The 19010-nt window shown below is 45.8% G+C and overlaps 1 protein-coding gene across 2 annotated transcripts in view; it reads right to left on the bottom strand.

The window, feature by feature from the left end:
• LOC135538056 (regulator of G-protein signaling 9-like) overlaps nt 1-19010 on the bottom strand; it is a 54708-nt gene that overhangs the window by 24232 nt on the left and 11466 nt on the right. Inside the window, exons 5-10 of one of the 2 annotated variants that reach the window (XM_064964049.1) lie at nt 17454-17505; nt 10315-10373; nt 9909-9985; nt 9267-9348; nt 3048-3126; nt 1262-1272 (exon numbers count right to left, since the gene is read on the bottom strand). In XM_064964049.1, the coding sequence (XP_064820121.1) occupies nt 1262-1272; nt 3048-3126; nt 9267-9348; nt 9909-9985; nt 10315-10373; nt 17454-17505 (360 nt within the window). The remainder of the gene's footprint in view (nt 1-1261; nt 1273-3047; nt 3127-9266; nt 9349-9908; nt 9986-10314; nt 10374-17453; nt 17506-19010) is intronic. The other variant, XM_064964050.1, reaches the window with a different exon arrangement.

Below are 19010 nucleotides of genomic sequence, written 5' to 3'. Positions count from 1 at the left end.
TTGTGAGTGTAATGTTTACTGTTCATTTTTATTGTTTAATTCACTTTTGTTTATCGTCTACTTCACTTTCTTTGTCAATGTTAACACATGTTTCCCATGCCAATAAAGCCCTTTAATTGAATTGAGAGAGAGGTAGAAAAGAGAAGTAGAGAGAGAGAGAACTGTACTCTAGGAGCCTCCCTGCTAATCTTCTGTAATGTTCTTAGAGCTCTGAGAAGCAGGTGGTTTTCTCTCTCTTTCTCCTCTCTCTCAACTTTCCCTTCACACTCTCTCTCTCTCTCTCTCTCTCTGTCTCCTCTCTCTCAACTTTCCCTTCACTCTCTCTCTCTCTCAACTCCTCTCTTTCTTCCTTCACTCTCTCTCTCTCCTCTCTCAACTTTCCCTTCACTCTCTCTCTCTCTCTCTCTCTGTCTCCTCTCTCTCAACTTTCCCTTCACTCTCTCTCTCTCTCTCTCTCTCTCTCTCAACTTTCCCTTCACTCTCTCTCTCTCTCTCTCTCTCTCTCAACTTTCCCTTCACTCTCTCTCTCTCTCTCTCTCAACTTTCCCTTCACTCTCTCTCTCTCTCTCTCTCTCTCTCTCTCAACTTTCCCTTCACTCTCTCTCCTCTCAACTTTCCCTTCTCTCTCTCTCTCTCTCTCTCTCTCTCTCTCTCTTTCCCTTCTCTCTCTCCTCTCTCTCAACTTTCCCTTCACTCTCTCTCTCTCTCTCTTTCTCCTCTCTCTCAACTTTCCCTTCACTCTCTCTCCCTCTCTCTATTCACTCTCCCACATCTCTTCATCTCAGACTGGTGGGGTTAAGAGTGTTGGGGCCAGTAACAGAAAGGTTGCTGGTTCAAATCCCGAGTCAACTAGGTGAAAAATCTGCCCTTGAGCAAGGCACTTAACCCTAATCGCGCCTGTAAGTCTCTCTGGATAAGAGCATCTGGTAAATTACAAAAATGTCAAATTGAAAAATGACAAGGGAAAGAATTTCAGCACATTACATCTAACCTCTGTAACACAGAAGTAGAATCTTGTGTAATTTGGTCAGCAGTGTGAACGTCTGTGATCATAGTATTAGAAACTGATGTATCCGCAAACCCCCCACCCCCGATCTGCATGGGCACCCCCCCCGATCTGCATGGGCACAACCCCCCACCCCGATCTGCATGGGCACCCCCCCCGATCTGCATGGGCACAACCCCCCCCACCCCCCCGATCTGCATGGGCACAACCCCCCCACCCCGATCTGCATGGGCACCCCCTGATCTGCATGGGCACAACCCCCCGATCTGCATGGGCACAACCCCCGATCTGCATGGGCCCCCCCCCCGATCTGCATGGGCACCCTCCCCCCCCCCGATCTGCATGGGCACAACCCCCCCCGATCTGCATGGGCACATGTTCGAAGGTCTCGAGGCGAAGCAAATGAAGCAGTGCTTTCACCCAATCCCGATACATCCAAATACCCAGTGACAAACCCAGACAACTGAATGAATACGGCTCGTTATCACGTATCCTACTCAGTCCTGGCAGGATCTGCCTATTGGAGATCTACATGATGACACCTCCGACCACCTCTCCATGTAGCTCCACCCCCTTTAGAACGTCAAACTCTTTTATTTCAACCTCAAACCAGGAAGTCCAGAATAAAAGGATGCTTCCCAAACGACAACACATTGTACACTGAGTGGAGAAACATTAGGAACACCTGTCTGTCCACGAGCCATTCAAGACTAAGCTTTTTCTCCACCTGACCATAGATAATGATAGAGAAAGCACTGAGTATGCAAATCATTTAAGAACACCTGCTCTGTCCATGACATAGACTGACCAGGTGAATCCAGGTGAAAGATATGATCCCTTATTAATGTCACCTGTTGAATCCACTTCAATCAGTGTAGAGGAAGGGGAGGAGACCTGGTTAAATAAGGATTTTTAAGCCTTGAGACAACTGAGACAAGGATTGTGTTTGTGTGCCATTCAGAGGGTGAATGGTAGTAGGTGCCAGACACACCAGTTTGTGTCAAGAACTGCAACGCTGCTGGGTTTTTCACCCTCAACAGTTTCCAGTGTATCAAGAATGGTCCACCACCCAAAGGACATCCAGCCAACTGGACACAACTGTGGGAAGCATTGGAGTCAACATGGGCCAGCATCCCTGTGGAACGCTTTCAACACCTTGTAGAGTCAACATGGCCCAGCATCTCTGTGGAGCTCTTTCAACACCTTGTAGAGTCAACATGGGCCAGCATCCCTGTGGAACCCTTTCAACACCTTGTAGAGTCAACATGGGCCAGCATCCCTGTGGAACACTTTCAACACCTTGTAGAGTCAACATGGGCCAGCATCCCTGTGGAACACTTTCAACACCTTGTAGAGTCAACATGGGCCAGCATCCCTGTGGAACGCTTTCAACACCTTGTAGAGTCAACATGGGCCAGCATCCCTGTGGAACGCTTTCAACACCTTGTAGAGTCAACATGGGCCAGCATCCCTGTGGAACACTTTCAACACCTTGTGGAGTCAACATGGGCCAGCATCCCTGTGGAACACTTTCAACACCTTGTAGAGTCAACATGGGCCAGCATCTCTGTGGAACACTTTCAACACCTTGTAGAGTCAACATGGGCCAGCATCCCTGTGGAACCCTTTCAACACCTTGTAGAGTCAACATGGGCCAGCATCCCTGTGGAACCCTTTCAACACCTTGTAGAGTCAACATGGGCCAGCATCTCTGTGGAACACTTTCAACACCTTGTAGAGTCAACATGGGCCAGCATCCCTGTGGAACGCTTTCAACACCTTGTAGAGTCAACATGGGCCAGCATCCCTGTGGAACCCTTTCAACACCTTGTAGAGTCAACATGGGCCAGCATCCCTGTGGAACCCTTTCAACACCTTGTAGAGTCCGTGCCCTGACGAATTGAAGCTGTTCTGAGAGCAAAGGAAGGGGGGCAACTCAATATCAGGAAGGTGTCCTCTATGTTTCGTACACTCAGTGTATAATGTACAGGGTGCATTTGGGAGCCACTCGGTTTTCCAAGGGAAATGTCTCAGAGAGCACAGTACTCACCTGTTACCTCCTCTGCATTGGGGTCAATGAGACGGTCCAGACCGTAGTCCATGGCACTGTGTGTCCGACGCTGTGGACACAACAAGCACCTGTTTAGTCAGTCTGATGTGCTGTAACTCAACATATTATCTCCAGAGTCTGGAGCACAGACCCCTGGGTAAGGAACTGGAGCACAGACCCCTGGGTAAGGAACTGGAGCACAGACCCCTGGGTAAGGAACTGGAGCACAGACCCCTGGGTAAGGAACTGGAGCACAGACCCCTGGGTAAGGAACTGGAGGACAGACCCCTGGGTAAGGAACTGGAGGACAGACCCCTGGGTAAGGAACTGGAGGACAGACCCCTGGGTAAGGAACTGAGGCACAGACCCCTGGGTAAGGAACTGGAGCACAGACCCCTGGGTAAGGAACTGGAGCACAGACCCCTGGGTAAGGAACTGGAGCACAGACCCCTGGGTAAGGAACTGGAGCACAGACCCCTGGGTAAGGAACTGGAGCACAGACCCCTGGGTAAGGAACTGGAGCACAGACCCCTGGGTAAGGAACTGGAGCACAGACCCCTGGGTAAGGAACTGGAGCACAGACCCCTGGGTAAGGAACTGGAGCACAGACCCCTGGGTAAGGAACTGGAGCACAGACCCCTAGGTAAGGAACTGAGGCACAGACCCCTGGGTAAGGAACTGGAGCACAGACCCCTGGGTAAGGAACTGGAGGACAGACCCCTGGGTAAGGAACTGGAGGACAGACCCCTGGGTAAGGAACTGAGGCACAGACCCCTGGGTAAGGAACTGGAGCACAGACCCCTGGGTAAGGAACTGGAGCACAGACCCCTGGGTAAGGAACTGGAGCACAGACCCCTGGGTAAGGAACTGGAGCACAGACCCCTGGGTAAGGAACTGGAGCACAGACCCTGGGTAAGGAACTGGAGCACAGACCCCTGGGTAAGGAACTGGAGCACAGACCCCTGGGTAAGGAACTGGAGCACAGACCCCTGGGTAAGGAACTGGAGCACAGACCCCTGGGTAAGGAACTGGAGCACAGACCCCTAGGTAAGGAACTGAGGCACAGACCCCTGGGTAAGGAACTGGAGCACAGACCCCTGGGTAAGGAACTGGAGCACAGACCCCTGGGTAAGGAACTGGAGCACAGACCCCTGGGTAAGGAACTGGAGCACAGACCCCTGGGTAAGGAACTGGAGGACAGACCCCTGGGTAAGGAACTGGAGCACAGACCCCTGGGTAAGGAACTGGAGCACAGACCCCTGGGTAAGGAACTGGAGGACAGACCCCTGGGTAAGGAACTGGAGCACAGACCCATGGGTAAGGAACTGGAGCACAGACCCCTGGGTAAGGAACTGGAGGACAGACCCCTGGGTAAGGAACTGAGGCACAGACCCCTGGGTAAGGAACTGGAGCACAGACCCCTGGGTAAGGAACTGGAGCACAGACCCATGGGTAAGGAACTGGAGCACAGACCCATGGGTAAGGAACTGGAGCACAGACCCCTGGGTAAGGAACTGGAGCACAGACCCCTGGGTAAGGAACTGGGGCACAGACCCCTGGGTAAGGAACTGGAGCACAGACCCCTGGGTAAGGAACTGAGGCACAGACCCCTGGGTAAGGAACTGGAGCACAGACCCCTGGGTAAGGAACTGGAGCACAGACCCCTTTTAAATGAGAACATTATATTACTTGTATTTAATAGTTTTTTTATTTAACCCTTATTAAGTTGACTGAGAACACACTGTCATTTACAGCAACGTCCTGGGGAATAGTTACAGGGGAGAGGAGGGGGGATGAATGAACCAATAGGAAGCTACTTGACCATGCTCCAACTCCTTTCTGCCTCTAATTAGTCCTTTTGGAAGTTTTTCCTAGAAAACCTTTTTTGTTTGATTTTCCTCAGTGTTGTCAAGCAGCCCTCCTAGTTTCCCGCTGCAGCGTGGAGGCCTACCTGAACTGAGTAACAGGTTGGATTTTCCTCAGTGTTGTCAAGCAGCCCTCCTAGTTTCCTGCTGCAGCGTGGAGGCCTACCTGAACTGAGTAACAGGTTTGATTTCCCTCAGTGTTGTCAAGCAGCCCTCCTAGTTTCCCGCTGCAGCGTGGAGGCCTACCTGAACTGAGTAACAGGTTTGATTTTCCTCAGTGTTGTCAAGCAGCCCTCCTAGTTTCCCGCTGCAGCGCGGAGGCCTACCTGAACTGAGTAACAGGTTTGATTTTCCTCAGTGTTGTCAAGCAGCCCTCCTAGTTTCCTGCTGCAGCGTGGAGGCCTACCTGAACTGAGTAACAGGTTTGATTTTCCTCAGTGTTGTCAAGCAGCCCTCCTAGTTTCCCGCTGCAGCGTGGAGGCCTACCTGAACTGAGTAACAGGTTTAATTTTCCTCAGTGTTGTCAAGCAGCCCTCCTAGTTTCCTGCTGCAGCGTGGAGGCCTACCTGAACTGAGTAACAGGTTTGATTTTCCTCAGTGTTGTCAAGCAGCCCTCCTAGTTTCCCGCTGCAGCGTGGAGGCCTACCTGAACTGAGTAACAGGTTTGATTTTCCTCAGTGTTGTCAAGCAGCCCTCCTAGTTTCCCGCTGCAGCGTGGAGGCCTACCTGAACTGAGTAACAGGTTTGATTTTCCTCAGTGTTGTCAAGCAGCCCTCCTAGTTTCCTGCTGCAGCGTGGAGGCCTACCTGAACTGAGTAACAGGTTTGATTTCCCTCAGTGTTGTCAAGCAGCCCTCCTAGTTTCCCGCTGCAGCGTGGAGGCCTACCTGAACTGAGTAACAGGTTTGATTTCCCTCAGTGTTGTCAAGCAGCCCTCCTAGTTTCCTGCTGCAGCGTGGAGGCCTACCTGAACTGAGTAACAGGTTTGATTTCCCTCAGTGTTGTCAAGCAGCCCTCCTAGTTTCCCGCTGCAGCGTGGAGGCCTACCTGAACTGAGTAACAGGTTTGATTTCCCTCAGTGTTGTCAAGCAGCCCTCCTAGTTTCCCGCTGCAGCGTGGAGGCCTACCTGAACTGAGTAACAGGTTTGATTTCCCTCAGTGTTGTCAAGCAGCCCTCCTAGTTTCCTGCTGCAGCGTGGAGGCCTACCTGAACTGAGTAACAGGTTTGATTTTCCTCAGTGTTGTCAAGCAGCCCTCCTAGTTTCCCGCTGCAGCGTGGAGGCCTACCTGAACTGAGTAACAGGTTTGATTTTTTCCCCCCATGTCCTAAAAACACCTCGTATCTTTTTCCATGTTCTATTACATCACACATAGTCCTCGGCGATGTCCCCCGACCCCCCCCCCGACCCCTGTTAGTTCTCATGTAGTGGTTGACTGACAGCCATGTGTAATACAGACTGGATCGATCCCAGTAGACCTCTAGTTCTGGATGAGGCTGTAGCTCTGCTGCTGTTCTGTCTGTCTGGACCACGGCCTCATGGAGACAGAGACACAATAACACTCAACATCTCTATGCAGGAAACTGGTAGTCCATCCAGCAGCCTTTAGTTCAAGTTGAAAGACTGAAAAGAATGAGACTGTTATGTTGAAAGAAAAGTTTTGTTGAGAAAAAAAAAAGGACAGGAACCGTTGATGGGGGAAAAAATGACTGTTATTGAAACGGGGCGTAGTATTGTGTCATTGACAGACTAGAGAAACTTGTTATTATTGGTCATGTAATAACATTACAGGTCTCAGAGGTCTCATTCAGGTCTCAGAGAGGTCTCATTCAGGTCTCATTCAGGTCTCATAGAGATCTAATAGAGGTCTCATTCAGGTCTCATTCAGGTCTCATACAGGTCTCATACAGGTCTCATACAGGTCTCATACAGGTCTCATTCAGGTCTCATAGGGGTCTCAGAGGTCTCATAGGGGTCTAATAGAGGTCTCATACAGGTCTCATACAGGTCTCATTCAGGTCTAATACAGGTCTCATAGGGGTCTCATAGAGGTCTCATACAGGACTCAGAGATCTAATAGAGGTCTCATTCAGGTCTCATTCAGGTCTCATACAGGTCTCATAGAGGTCTCATAGAGGTCTCATACAGGTCTCATTCAGGTCTCATAGAGGTCTCATACAGGTCTCATAGAGGTCTCATACAGGTCTCATACAGGTCTCATTCAGGTCTAATACAGGTCTCAGGGGTCTCATAGAGGTCTCATACAGGTCTCATAGAGGTCTCATTCAGGTCTCATAGGGGTCTCATTCAGGTCTCATAGAGGTCTCATTCAGGTCTCATAGGGGTCTCATTCAGGTCTCATAGAGGTCTCATTCAGGTCTCATAGAGGTCTCATTCAGGTCTCATAGAGGTCTCAGAGGTCTCATTCAGGTCTCATAGGGGTCTCATAGAGGTCTCATAGGGGTCTCATACAGTTCTCATAGGGGTCTCATACACGAATCATAGAGGTCTCATAGGGGTCTTATACAGGACTCATAGAGGTCTCATAGAGGTCTCATAGGGGTCTCATACAGGTCTCATAGGGGTCTCATAGAGGTCTCATAGGGGTCTCATACAGGACTCATAGAGGACTCATAGAGGTCTCATTCAGGTCTCATAGAGGTCTCATAGGGGTCTCATACAGGTCTCATAGGGGTCTCATACAGGAATCATAGAGGACTCATAGAGGTCTCATTCAGGTCTCATAGAGGTCTCATAGGGGTCTTATACAGGACTCATCGAGGTCTCATAGAGGTCTCATAGGGGGTCTCATTCAGGTCTCAGAGGTCTCATAGGGGGTCTCATTCAGGTCTCATAGAGGTCTCATAGGGGGTCTCATTCAGGTCTCATAGAGGTCTCATAAGGGTCTCATAGGGGTCTCATTCAGGTCTCATAGGAGGTCTCATTCAGGTCTCAGAGGTCTCCTGTTTCAGCCTCCAGTATTTATGCTGCAGTAGTTTATGTGTTGGGGGGCTAGGGTCAGTTTGTTATATCTGGAGTACTTCTCCTGTCCTATTCGGTGTCCTGTGTGAATTTAAGTGTGCTCTCTCTAATTCTCTCTTTCTCTCTTTCTTTCTCTCTCGGAGGACCTGAGCCCTAGGACCTTTCCTCAGGACTACCTGACATGATGACTCCTTGCTGTCCCCAGTCCACCTGGCCGTGCTGCTGCTCCAGTTTCAACTGTTCTGCCTTGTTATTATTGGACCATGCTGGTCATTTATGAACATTTGAACATCTTGGCCATGTTCTGTTATAATCTCCACCCGGCACAGCCAGAAGAGGACTGGCCACCCCACATAGCCTGGTTCCTCTCTAGGTTTCTTCCTAGGTTTTGGCCTTTCTAGGGAGTTTTTCCTAGCCACCGTGCTTCTACACCTGCATTGCTTGCTGCTTGGGGTTTTAGGCTGGGTTTCTGTACAGCACTTTGAGATATCAGCTGATGTACGAAGGGCTATATAAATAAATTTGATTTGATTTGGTCTCATTCAGGTCTCATACAGGTCTCATACAGGTCTCATTCAGGTCTCATTGAGGTCTACAGATTAAGAGGGAAGATGTGAGCTGATATAGTTCCTATGTGATGCGTATTAACACTAGTGGGTGATAAAACTATCACTGGAGTATTCTGCGTAGGGATATGACCGTGAACTTAACTTGTCATTAGTCACGTGGCACTTTAGCAGGGACGCCCCATTGTAGTCCCTAGTCAAGTGAGTTCCACAGTAAATAACATAAAAGGATACACTCGCCTCCGAGCTGTTTACTAACCACATCAAACTTTACGGAAGGGTCCGAGTAAATTCCATCATGAAACAGAGTCACGGTGAATGGAGAGAAAGCGAGACTAGTCACTATGGAGCTCATAGGTTGACAACAGAGTCACGGTGAATGGAGAGAAAGCGGGACTAGTCACTATGGAGCTCATAGGTTGACAACAGAGTCACGGTGAATGGAGAGAAATCGGGACTAGTCGCTATGGAGCTCATAGGTTGACAACAGAGTCACGGTGAATGGAGAGAAATCGGGACTAGTCGCTATGGAGCTCATAGGTTGACAACAGAGTCACGGTGAATGGAGAGAAAGCGGGACTAGTCGCGATGGAGCTCATAGGTTGACAACAGAGTCACGGTGAATGGAGAGAAAGCGGGACTAGTCGCTATGGAGCTCATAGGTTGACAACAGAGTCACGGTGAATGGAGAGAAAGCGGGACTAGTCGCGATGGAGCTCATAGGTTGACAGCAACAATATCCTGTCCTTGTGGATACACACACACACACACACAAACACTTTGGTGGGTCTGTACTCACTGGTGGCCTGTGTACTATCCAGTAGGCTCTCTCCTGACAGTCCAACACCACTCTGTCTGGCTTCTTCCTCTCTTTATTAGCCCTGACAGACATGGGAGAGACAGGCAGACAGATATACAGACATGGGAGAGACAGGCAGACAGACAGACAGACAGACAGACAGACAGACAGACAGACAGACAAGAGACAGGAGAGACAGACAGACAGACAGACAGACAGACAGACAGACAGACAGACAGACAGACAGACAGACAGACAGACAGACAGACAGACAGACAGACAGGAGACAGAAACAGGAGCGACAGACAGACAGGAGACAGACACAGGAGAGACAGACAGACAGGAGACAGAAACAGTCAGAACACATATTGGAGAAACAGACAGGGGAAAGGAGGTAGATACAGGAGACAAAGAGAGACAGGTCACTATTGAATTACACCTGTTCTTGGGGACCCACAAGGTGTGTAGGCTTTTATTCATCCAAGCACTAACACATCTGATTAAAATAATCACACAGCTCTTGATTAGGTCAATCAGACATGTTAATGCTGGTCTGGATCAAAAGCCTGCACAGTGTGTGGGTCCCTACTGACACAAAAACAGCGGTCTAATCCAGTCCTCAGACAACAGAAGGTTACATACTTGTACTGCTCTGTAGCCTGCATCACGATGAAATCCCACTTGGGGTTCATCCATTTGTGGAGATTGTCGTAGTGTTGCTGTTGAAAACAACAGATATTTGGCTAAAATAACTAACAGTCAAATAGTTAGACAACAAAATCCCCCGACGCTGAAAGAACAGATACATGTGTAAATAAATATATATCTCCTCAATCTTGCTTAGGAATCCCCAGAAAACAGAATAAAACCAACACCAGCCCTTAAACCACCACTACAGCCCTATGGGTGAGACAGCTACTGTACCTGACATTAACATGTTAGTCATTTAGCAGACGCTCTTATCCAGAGATAGCTGGCTGAGACAACAGCATATCACTGTCGTAGTAAGTGGGATTTATTTAAGATGTGCATTCCCCCCCTGTAGTACCTGCTCATAGGGCTCCAGCATCCCCTTCTTCCGGATGTTTCTCCTGGCCAGATAGATGGCTTTAGGGAGAGAGGGGGGGGGGGAGAATACGACATGTTATTAAACACATCTTTACCTCAGCCTGGTGCAGAAAACTGGGCAAAACATCATCAGCTTGTCTACGTGGGAACATGTGACTCAGAATGTTATTGTGTCACTATCTGAACATGTGACTCAGAATGTTATTGTGTCACTATCTGAACATGTGACTCAGAATGTTATTGTGTCACTATCTGAACATGTGACTCAGAATGTTATTGTGTCACTATCTGAACATGTGACTCAGAATCTTATTGTGTCACTATCTGAACATGTGACTCAGAATGTTATTGTGTCACTCTCTGAACATGTGACTCAGAATGTTATTGTGTCACTATCTGAACATGTGACTCAGAATGTTATTGTGTCACTATCTGAACATGTGACTCAGAATGTTATTGTGTCACTATCTGAACATGTGACTCAGAATGTTATTGTGTCACTATCTGAACATGTGACTCAGAATGTTATTGTGTCACTATCTGAACATGTGACTCAGAATGTTATTGTGTCACTATCTGAACATGTGACTCAGAATGTTATTGTCACTATCTGAACATGTGACTCAGAATGTTATTGTGTCACTATCTGAACATGTGACTCAGAATGTTATTGTGTCACTATCTGAACATGTGACTCAGAATGTTATTGTGTCACTATCTGAACATGTGACTCAGAATGTTATTGTGTCACTATCTGAACATGTGACTCAGAATGTTATTGTGTCACTATCTGAACATGTGACTCAGAATGTTATTGTGTCACTATCTGAACATGTGACTCAGAATGTTATTGTGTCACTATCTGAACATGTGACTCAGAATGTTTATTGTGTCACTATCTGAACATGTGACTCAGAATGTTATTGTGTCACTATCTGAACATGTGACCCAGAATGTTATTGTGTCACTATCTGAACATGTGACTCAGAATGTTATTGTGTCACTATCTGAACATGTGACTCAGAATGTTATTGTGTCACTATCTGAACATGTGACTCAGAATGTTATTGTGTCACTATCTGAACATGTGACTCAGAATGTTTATTGTGTCACTATCTGAACATGTGACTCAGAATGTTATTGTGTCACTATCTGAACATGTGACTCAGAATGTTATTGTGTCACTATCTGAACATGTGACTCAGAATGTTATTGTGTCACTATCTGAACATGTGACTCAGAATGTTATTGTGTCACTATCTTAACTAGCTGGAACAACAGTCACACTAAGAAGTAGCTGACAGTTTAAAAACAGGTGTCATTGAAACGCTGCCGATTCATGTTTTCTTTTCAATCCACAATCTGGATCCTCCACAGCCTCAGAGGATCTAGATACTTTTCCTACCCTCTCTGGATTACAAACTAATTGTGATAAGTGTACTATATTACATATTGGATCACAAAAAACATATATAACTTTTAAATTACTGTGGAGTTTACCAATAAAATGGTCTGACGGTGAAGTTGACATACTCGGTATTCATATCCCGAAAGAAAGAAATTATCTCACTACAATAATACATTTTAATAGAAAGTTAGCAAAAATAGATAAGATGTTGCTACCATGGAAAGGAAAATACCTGTCTATTTGTGAAAAACTCTTTAGTCATATCCCAGTTTACCCTGATTAACTCTTTAGTCATATCCCAGTTTACCCTGATTAACTCCTTTAGTCATATCCCAGTTTATTCTGATTAACTCTTTAGTCATATCCCAGTTTACCCTGATTAACTCTTTAGTCAGATCCCAGTTTACCCTGATTAACTCTTTAGTCATATCCCAGTTTACCCTAATTAACTCTTTAGTCATATCCCAGTTTACCCTGATTAACTCTTTAGTCATATCGTAGTTTACCCTGATTAACTCCTTTAGTCATATCCCAGTTTATTCTGATTAACTCTTTAGTCATATCCCAGTTTACCCTGATTAACTCTTTAGTCAGATCCCAGTTTACCCTGATTAACTCTTTAGTCATATCCCAGTTTACCCTGATTAACTCCTTTAGTCATATCCCAGTTTATTCTGATTAACTCTTTAGTCATATCCCAGTTTACCCTGATTAACTCTTTAGTCAGATCCCAGTTTACCCTGATTAACTCTTTAGTCATATCCCAGTTTACCCTAATTAATTCTTTAGTCATATCCCAGTTTACCCTGATTAACTCTTTAGTCATATCGTAGTTTACCCTGATTAACTCCTTTAGTCATATCCCAGTTTATTCTGATTAACTCTTTAGTCATATCCCAGTTTACCCTGATTAACTCTTTAGTCATATCCCAGTTTACCCTGATTAACTCTTTAGTCATATCGTAGTTTACCCTGATTAACTCCTTTAGTCATATCCCAGTTTATTCTGATTAACTCTTTAGTCATATCCCAGTTTACCCTGATTAACTCTTTAGTCATATCCCAGTTTACCCTGATTAACTCTTTAGTCATATCGTAGTTTACCCTGATTAACTCCTTTAGTCATATCCCAGTTTATTCTGATTAACTCTTTAGTCATATCCCAGTTTACCCTGATTAACTCTTTAGTCAGATCCCAGTTTACCCTGATTAACTCTTTAGTCATATCCCAGTTTACCCTGATTAACTCTAGCCATATCCCAGTTTACCCTGATTAACTCTTTAGTCATATCCCAGTTTACCCTGATTAACTCTAGCCATATACCAGTTTACCCTGATTAACTCTTTAGTCATATCCCAGTATGTTCTGATTAACTCTTTAGTCATATCCCAGTTTACCCTGATTAACTCTTTAGTCATATCCCAGTTTACCCTGATTAACTCTTTAGTCAGATCCCAGTTTACCCTGATTAACTCTTTAGTCATATCCCAGTTTACCCTGATTAACTCCTTTAGTCATATCCCAGTTTACCCTGATTAACTCCTTTAGTCATATCCCAGTTTACCTATTTGCTTATGGTCTTGCCTACACCTAGCGACCTGTTATTTCAATTATATGAGCAAAAATTAATTAATTTTATTTGGAAGGGGAAGCCAGAATTAAATGGGCCTATTTATATAATAAATATGAAATTATAAATATTAAAGCATATGATCTCTCACGAAAGGCTTCAGTCATACAAAAGGTCTACTTACATTTACATTTAAGTCATTTGGCAGACGCTCTTATCCAGAGCGACTTACAAATTGGTGAATTCACCTTATGACATCCAGTGGAACAGCCACTTTACAATAGTGCATCTAAATCATTTAAGGGGGGTGAGAAGGATTACTTTATCCTATCCTAGGTATTCCTTAAAGAGGTGGGGTTTCAGGTGTCTCCGGAAGGTGGTGATTGACTCCGCTGTCCTGGCGTCGTGAGGGAGTTTGTTCCACCATTGGGGGGCCAGAGCAGCGAACAGTTTTGACTGGGCTGAGCGGGAACTGTACTTCCTCAGTGGTAGGGAGGCGAGCAGGCCAGAGGTGGATGAACGCAGTGCCCTTGTTTGGGTGTAGGGCCTGATCAGAGCCTGGAGGTACTGCGGTGCCGTTCCCCTCACAGCTCCGTAGGCAAGCACCATGGTCTTGTAGCGGATGTGAGCTTCAACTGGAAGCCAGTGGAGAGAGCGGAGGAGCGGGGTGACGTGAGAGAACTTGGGAAGGTTGAACACCAGACGGGCTGCGGCGTTCTGATCTGATCTAAATCTGATCTGGTTCTCTAGCAGATTAGTAAGAACGTCTCATCCTATATCCAGGAATGGCCTTTTCCCCTTTATTCAGATTACAACCTCTCACTTTTGGTTATTTGGAAATGAAATCATCTCCAAAATGTTGCCTTTTTTAAAACAAGCCATAGAAAGTTGGTTGCAATTTCAGGTTAATCCACCAGAAAAGACAGAACAAATAAAACAACAAATAGTTCAACTCAAATATAGTATTGATTTAAAAAAACAATTTTTTTTGAGAATAAATCTTTGTAAATTATATCATAAATAGGACACAGCTAACATAAATATATGGAAATATTTGCTCTACCCAAAATTACAACCAACTAATTGCAGCATTAACGCAAAAATGGAAGAGGCAAGTGGAAGGGAGAGAAAGGCAGGAAGTTGTCTGTCGGCCCTGCATTAAAGACCAAAATTGGTTAAAGAAAATTGTGATAAATAAAAAAAAGTGTACCAGTTTCACTTATTAAGGACCAAAAAATAGACAGCTGTGCCATAGAGACCGCTAAATAATTGGGAAGAGATTTTCAATCTACTGACTCCATTTCACAGTGATACACAAAACAATGCTGGATTAAAACTTTGAGATTTTACATTTTTATATAAAATTCTTGCAACCAATAGAATGTCTTATACAGTGGGGCAAAAAAGTATTTAGTCAGCCACCAATTGTGCAAGTTCTCCCACTTAAAAAGATGAGAGGCCTGTAATTTTCATCATAGGTACACTTCAACTATGACAGACAAAATGAGAAAAAAATCCAGAAAATCACATTGTAGGATATTTAATGAATTTATTTGCAAATTATGGTGGAAAATAAGTATTTGGTCACCTACAAACAAGCAAGATTTCTGGCTCTCACAGACCTGTAACTTCTTCTTTAAGAGGCTCCTCTGTCCTCTACTCGTTACCTGTATTAATGGCACCTGTTTGAACTTGTTATCAGTATAAAAGACACCTGTCCACAACCTCAAACAGTCACGTCTGGGACCTGTTGGACATTCCCCCCAGAAATGTCTGGGAACCTGCAGGTGCCTTGGTGGAAGAGTGAGGTAACATCTCACAGCAAGAACTGGTCAATATGGTGCAGTCCATAAGGAGGAGATGCACTGCAGTACTTAATGCAGCTGGTGGCCACACCAGATACTTGACTGCTACTTTTGATTTTGACCCCCCCTTTGTTCAGGGACACATTATTCAATTTCTGTTAATCACATGTCTGTGGAACTTGTTCAGTTTATGTCTCAGTTGTTGAATCTTGTTATGTTCATACAAATATTTACACGTTAAGTTTGCTGAAAATATTTTGGTTAGGCCAGGGTGTGACTAGAGTGGGCATTCTATGTTTTGTATTTCTTTGTTGTTTGGCGGATGTGGTTCTCAATCAGAGGCAGCTGCCTATCGTTGTCTCTGATTGAGAACCATACTTAGGTAGCTTTTTCCAACATGGGTTTTGTGGGTAGTTGTTTTGTGTCTTTCTGCACCAGACAGAACTGTTTCGGTTTTTGTTCATTCTCTTTGTTATTTTGGTTAATCAGTGTTCAGTTCTTTTAATAAAAGATGAACACGTACTGCACCTTGGTCCTCCACTCCTTCCAACAGCTGTTACAGATAGAAGCCACAATCTATCTGCAGCATTGAAGCTGATCTACACACTCATTTATTATGTGTTTAAATACATACAAATAAGTATCTGACTGTGACTGGACATTCCCTCTCCTTTCACTACAGAAGATAAACCCACCATAGTCTATGTCCTCAGCGGGGCCACTACAGAAGATAAACCCACCATAGTCTATGTCCTCAGAGGGGCCACTACAGAAGATAAACCCACCATAGTCTATGTCCTCAGAGGGGCCACTACAGAAGATAAACCCACCATAGTCTATGCCCTCAGCGGGCCACTACAGAAGATAAACCCACCATAGTTTATGTCCTCAGAGGGGCCACTACAGAAGATAAACCCACCATAGTCTATGCCCTCAGCGGGCCACTACAGAAGATAAACCCACCATAGTCTATGTCCTCAGTGGGGCCACTACAGAAGATAAACCCACCATAGTCTATGTCCTCAGAGGGGCCACTACAGAAGATAAACCCACCATAGTCTATGTCCTCAGAGGGGCCACTACAGAAGGTAAACCCACCATAGTCTATGTCCTCAGAGGGGCCACTACAGAAGATAAACCCACCATAGTCTATGTCCTCAGAGGGGCCACTACAGAAGATAAACCCACCATAGTCTATGTCCTCAGAGGGGCCACTACAGAAGATAAACCCACCATAGTCTATGCCCTCAGACGGGCCACTACAGAAGATAAACCCACCATAGTCTATGCCCTCAGCGGGGCCACTACAGAAGATAAACCCACCATAGTCTATGTCCTCAGAGGGGCCACTACAGAAGATAAACCCACCATAGTCTATGCCCTCAGCGGGCCACTACAGAAGATAAACCCACCATAGTCTATGTCCTCAGTGGGGCCACTACAGAAGATAAACCCACCATAGTCTATGCCCTCAGAGGGGCCACTACAGAAGATAAACCCACCATAGTCTATGTCCTCAGAGGGGCCACTACAGAAGATAAACCCACCATAGTCTGTCCTCAGCGGGCCACTACAGAAGATAAACCCACCATAGTCTATGTCCTCAGAGGGGCCACTACAGAAGATAAACCCACCATAGTCTATGTCCTCAGAGGGGCCACTACAGAAGATAAACCCACCATAGTCTGTCCTCAGCGGGCCACTACAGAAGATAAACCCACCATAGTCTATGTCCTCAGAGGGGCCACTACAGAAGATAAACCCACCATAGTCTGTCCTCAGAGGGGCCACTACAGAAGATAAACCCACCATAGTCTGTCCTCAGAGGGCCACTACAGAAGATAAACCCACCATAGTCTATGCCCTCAGCGGGCCACTACAGAAGATAAACCCACCATAGTCTATGTCCTCAGAGGGGCCACTACAGAAGATAAACCCACCATAGTCTGTCCTCAGCGGGCCACTACAGAAGATAAACCCACCATAGTCTATGTCCTCAGAGGGCCACTACAGAAGATAAACCCACCATAGTCTATGCCCTCAGCGGGCCACTACAGAAGATAAACCCACCATAGTCTATGCCCTCAGAGGGGCCACTACAGAAGATAAACCCACCATAGTCTATGTCCTCAGCGGGCCACTACAGAAGATAAACCCACCATAGTCTATGTCCTCAGAGGGGCCACTACAGAAGATAAACCCACCATAGTCTATGCCCTCAGAGGGGCCACTACAGAAGATAAACCCACCATAGTCTGTCCTCAGCGGGCCACTACAGAAGATAAACCCACCATAGTCTATGTCCTCAGCGGGCCACTACAGAAGATAAACCCACCATAGTCTATGTCCTCAGCGGGCCACTTCTGCACGGGCCAGAAATAAGGGGTCTGCGGAAAGGTTGGGACAGACAGTGACAAGAAGATTAGTCATTTGCTCTGCCTCTGACACAGGTAGTTCCAGGGAGATACAGGGAAATAGACACAGGTAGTTACAGGTAGATAGACACAGGTAGTTACAGGGAGATACAGGTAGATAGACACAGGTAGTTACAGGGAGATACAGGTAGATAGACACAGGTAGTTACAGGTAGATAGACACAGGTAGTTACAGGGAGATACAGGTAGATAGACACAGGTAGTTACAGGTAGATAGACACAGGTAGTTACAGGGATATACAGGTAGATAGACACAGGTAGTTACAGGGAGATAGACACAGGTAGTTACAGGGAGATACAGGGAGATAGACACATGTAGTTACAGGGAGATAGACACAGGTAGTTACAGGGAGATACAGGTAGATAGACACAGGTAGTTACAGGGAGATAGACACAGGTAGTTACAGGTAGTTACAGGTAGATAGACACAGGTAGTTACAGGGAGATACAGGTAGATAGACACAGGTGATTACAGGTAGTTACAGGGAGATACAGGTAGATAGACACAGGGAGATACAGGGAGATAGACACAGGTAGTTACAGGTAGTTACAGGGAGATAGACCCAGGTAGATACAGGGAGATACAGGTAAATAGACACAGGTGATTACAGGTAGTTACAGGGAGATACAGGTAGATAGACACAGGTAGTTACAGGTAGATATACACAGGTAGTTACAGGTAGTTACAGGTAGATAGACACAGGTAGTTACAGGTAGTTACAGGTAGATAGACACAGGTAGTTACAGGTAGTTACAGGTAGATAGACACAGGTAGTTACAGGTAGTTACAGGTAGTTACAGGGAGATACAGGTAGATAGACACAGGTAGTTACAGTGAGATACAGGTAGATAGACACAGGTAGTTACAGGGAGATACAGGTAGATAGACACAGGTAGTTACAGGGAGATACAGGTAGATAGACACAGGTAGTTACAGGTAGTTACAGGGAGATAGACCCAGGTAGATACAGGGAGATACAGGTAAATAGACACAGGTAGTTACAGGTAGATAGACACAGGTAGTTACAGGTAGTTACAGGTAGATAGACACAGGTAGTTACAGGTAGATAGACACAGGTAGTTACAGGTAGTTACAGGTAGATACAGGTAGATAGACACAGGTAGTTACAGGTAGATAGACACAGGTAGTTACAGGTAGTTACAGGTAGATAGACACAGGTAGTTACAGGGAGATACAGGTAGATAGACACAGGTAGTTACAGGGAGATACAGGGAGATAGACACAGGTAGTTACAGGTAGATAGACACAGGTAGTTACAGGTAGATAGACACAGGTAGTTACAGGTAGTTACAGGTAGATAGACACAGGTAGTTACAGGGAGATACAGGGAGATAGACACAGGGAGATACAGGGAGATAGACACAGGTAGTTACAGGTAGATAGACACAGGTAGTTACAGGGAGATACAGGTAGATAGACACAGGTAGTTACAGGG

This window comes from Oncorhynchus masou, unplaced genomic scaffold (assembly GCF_036934945.1).
Source record: "Oncorhynchus masou masou isolate Uvic2021 unplaced genomic scaffold, UVic_Omas_1.1 unplaced_scaffold_899, whole genome shotgun sequence".
NCBI classification, from domain to species: Eukaryota; Metazoa; Chordata; class Actinopteri; order Salmoniformes; family Salmonidae; genus Oncorhynchus; species Oncorhynchus masou.
This window is presented reverse-complemented; position numbering and strand designations above follow the sequence as displayed.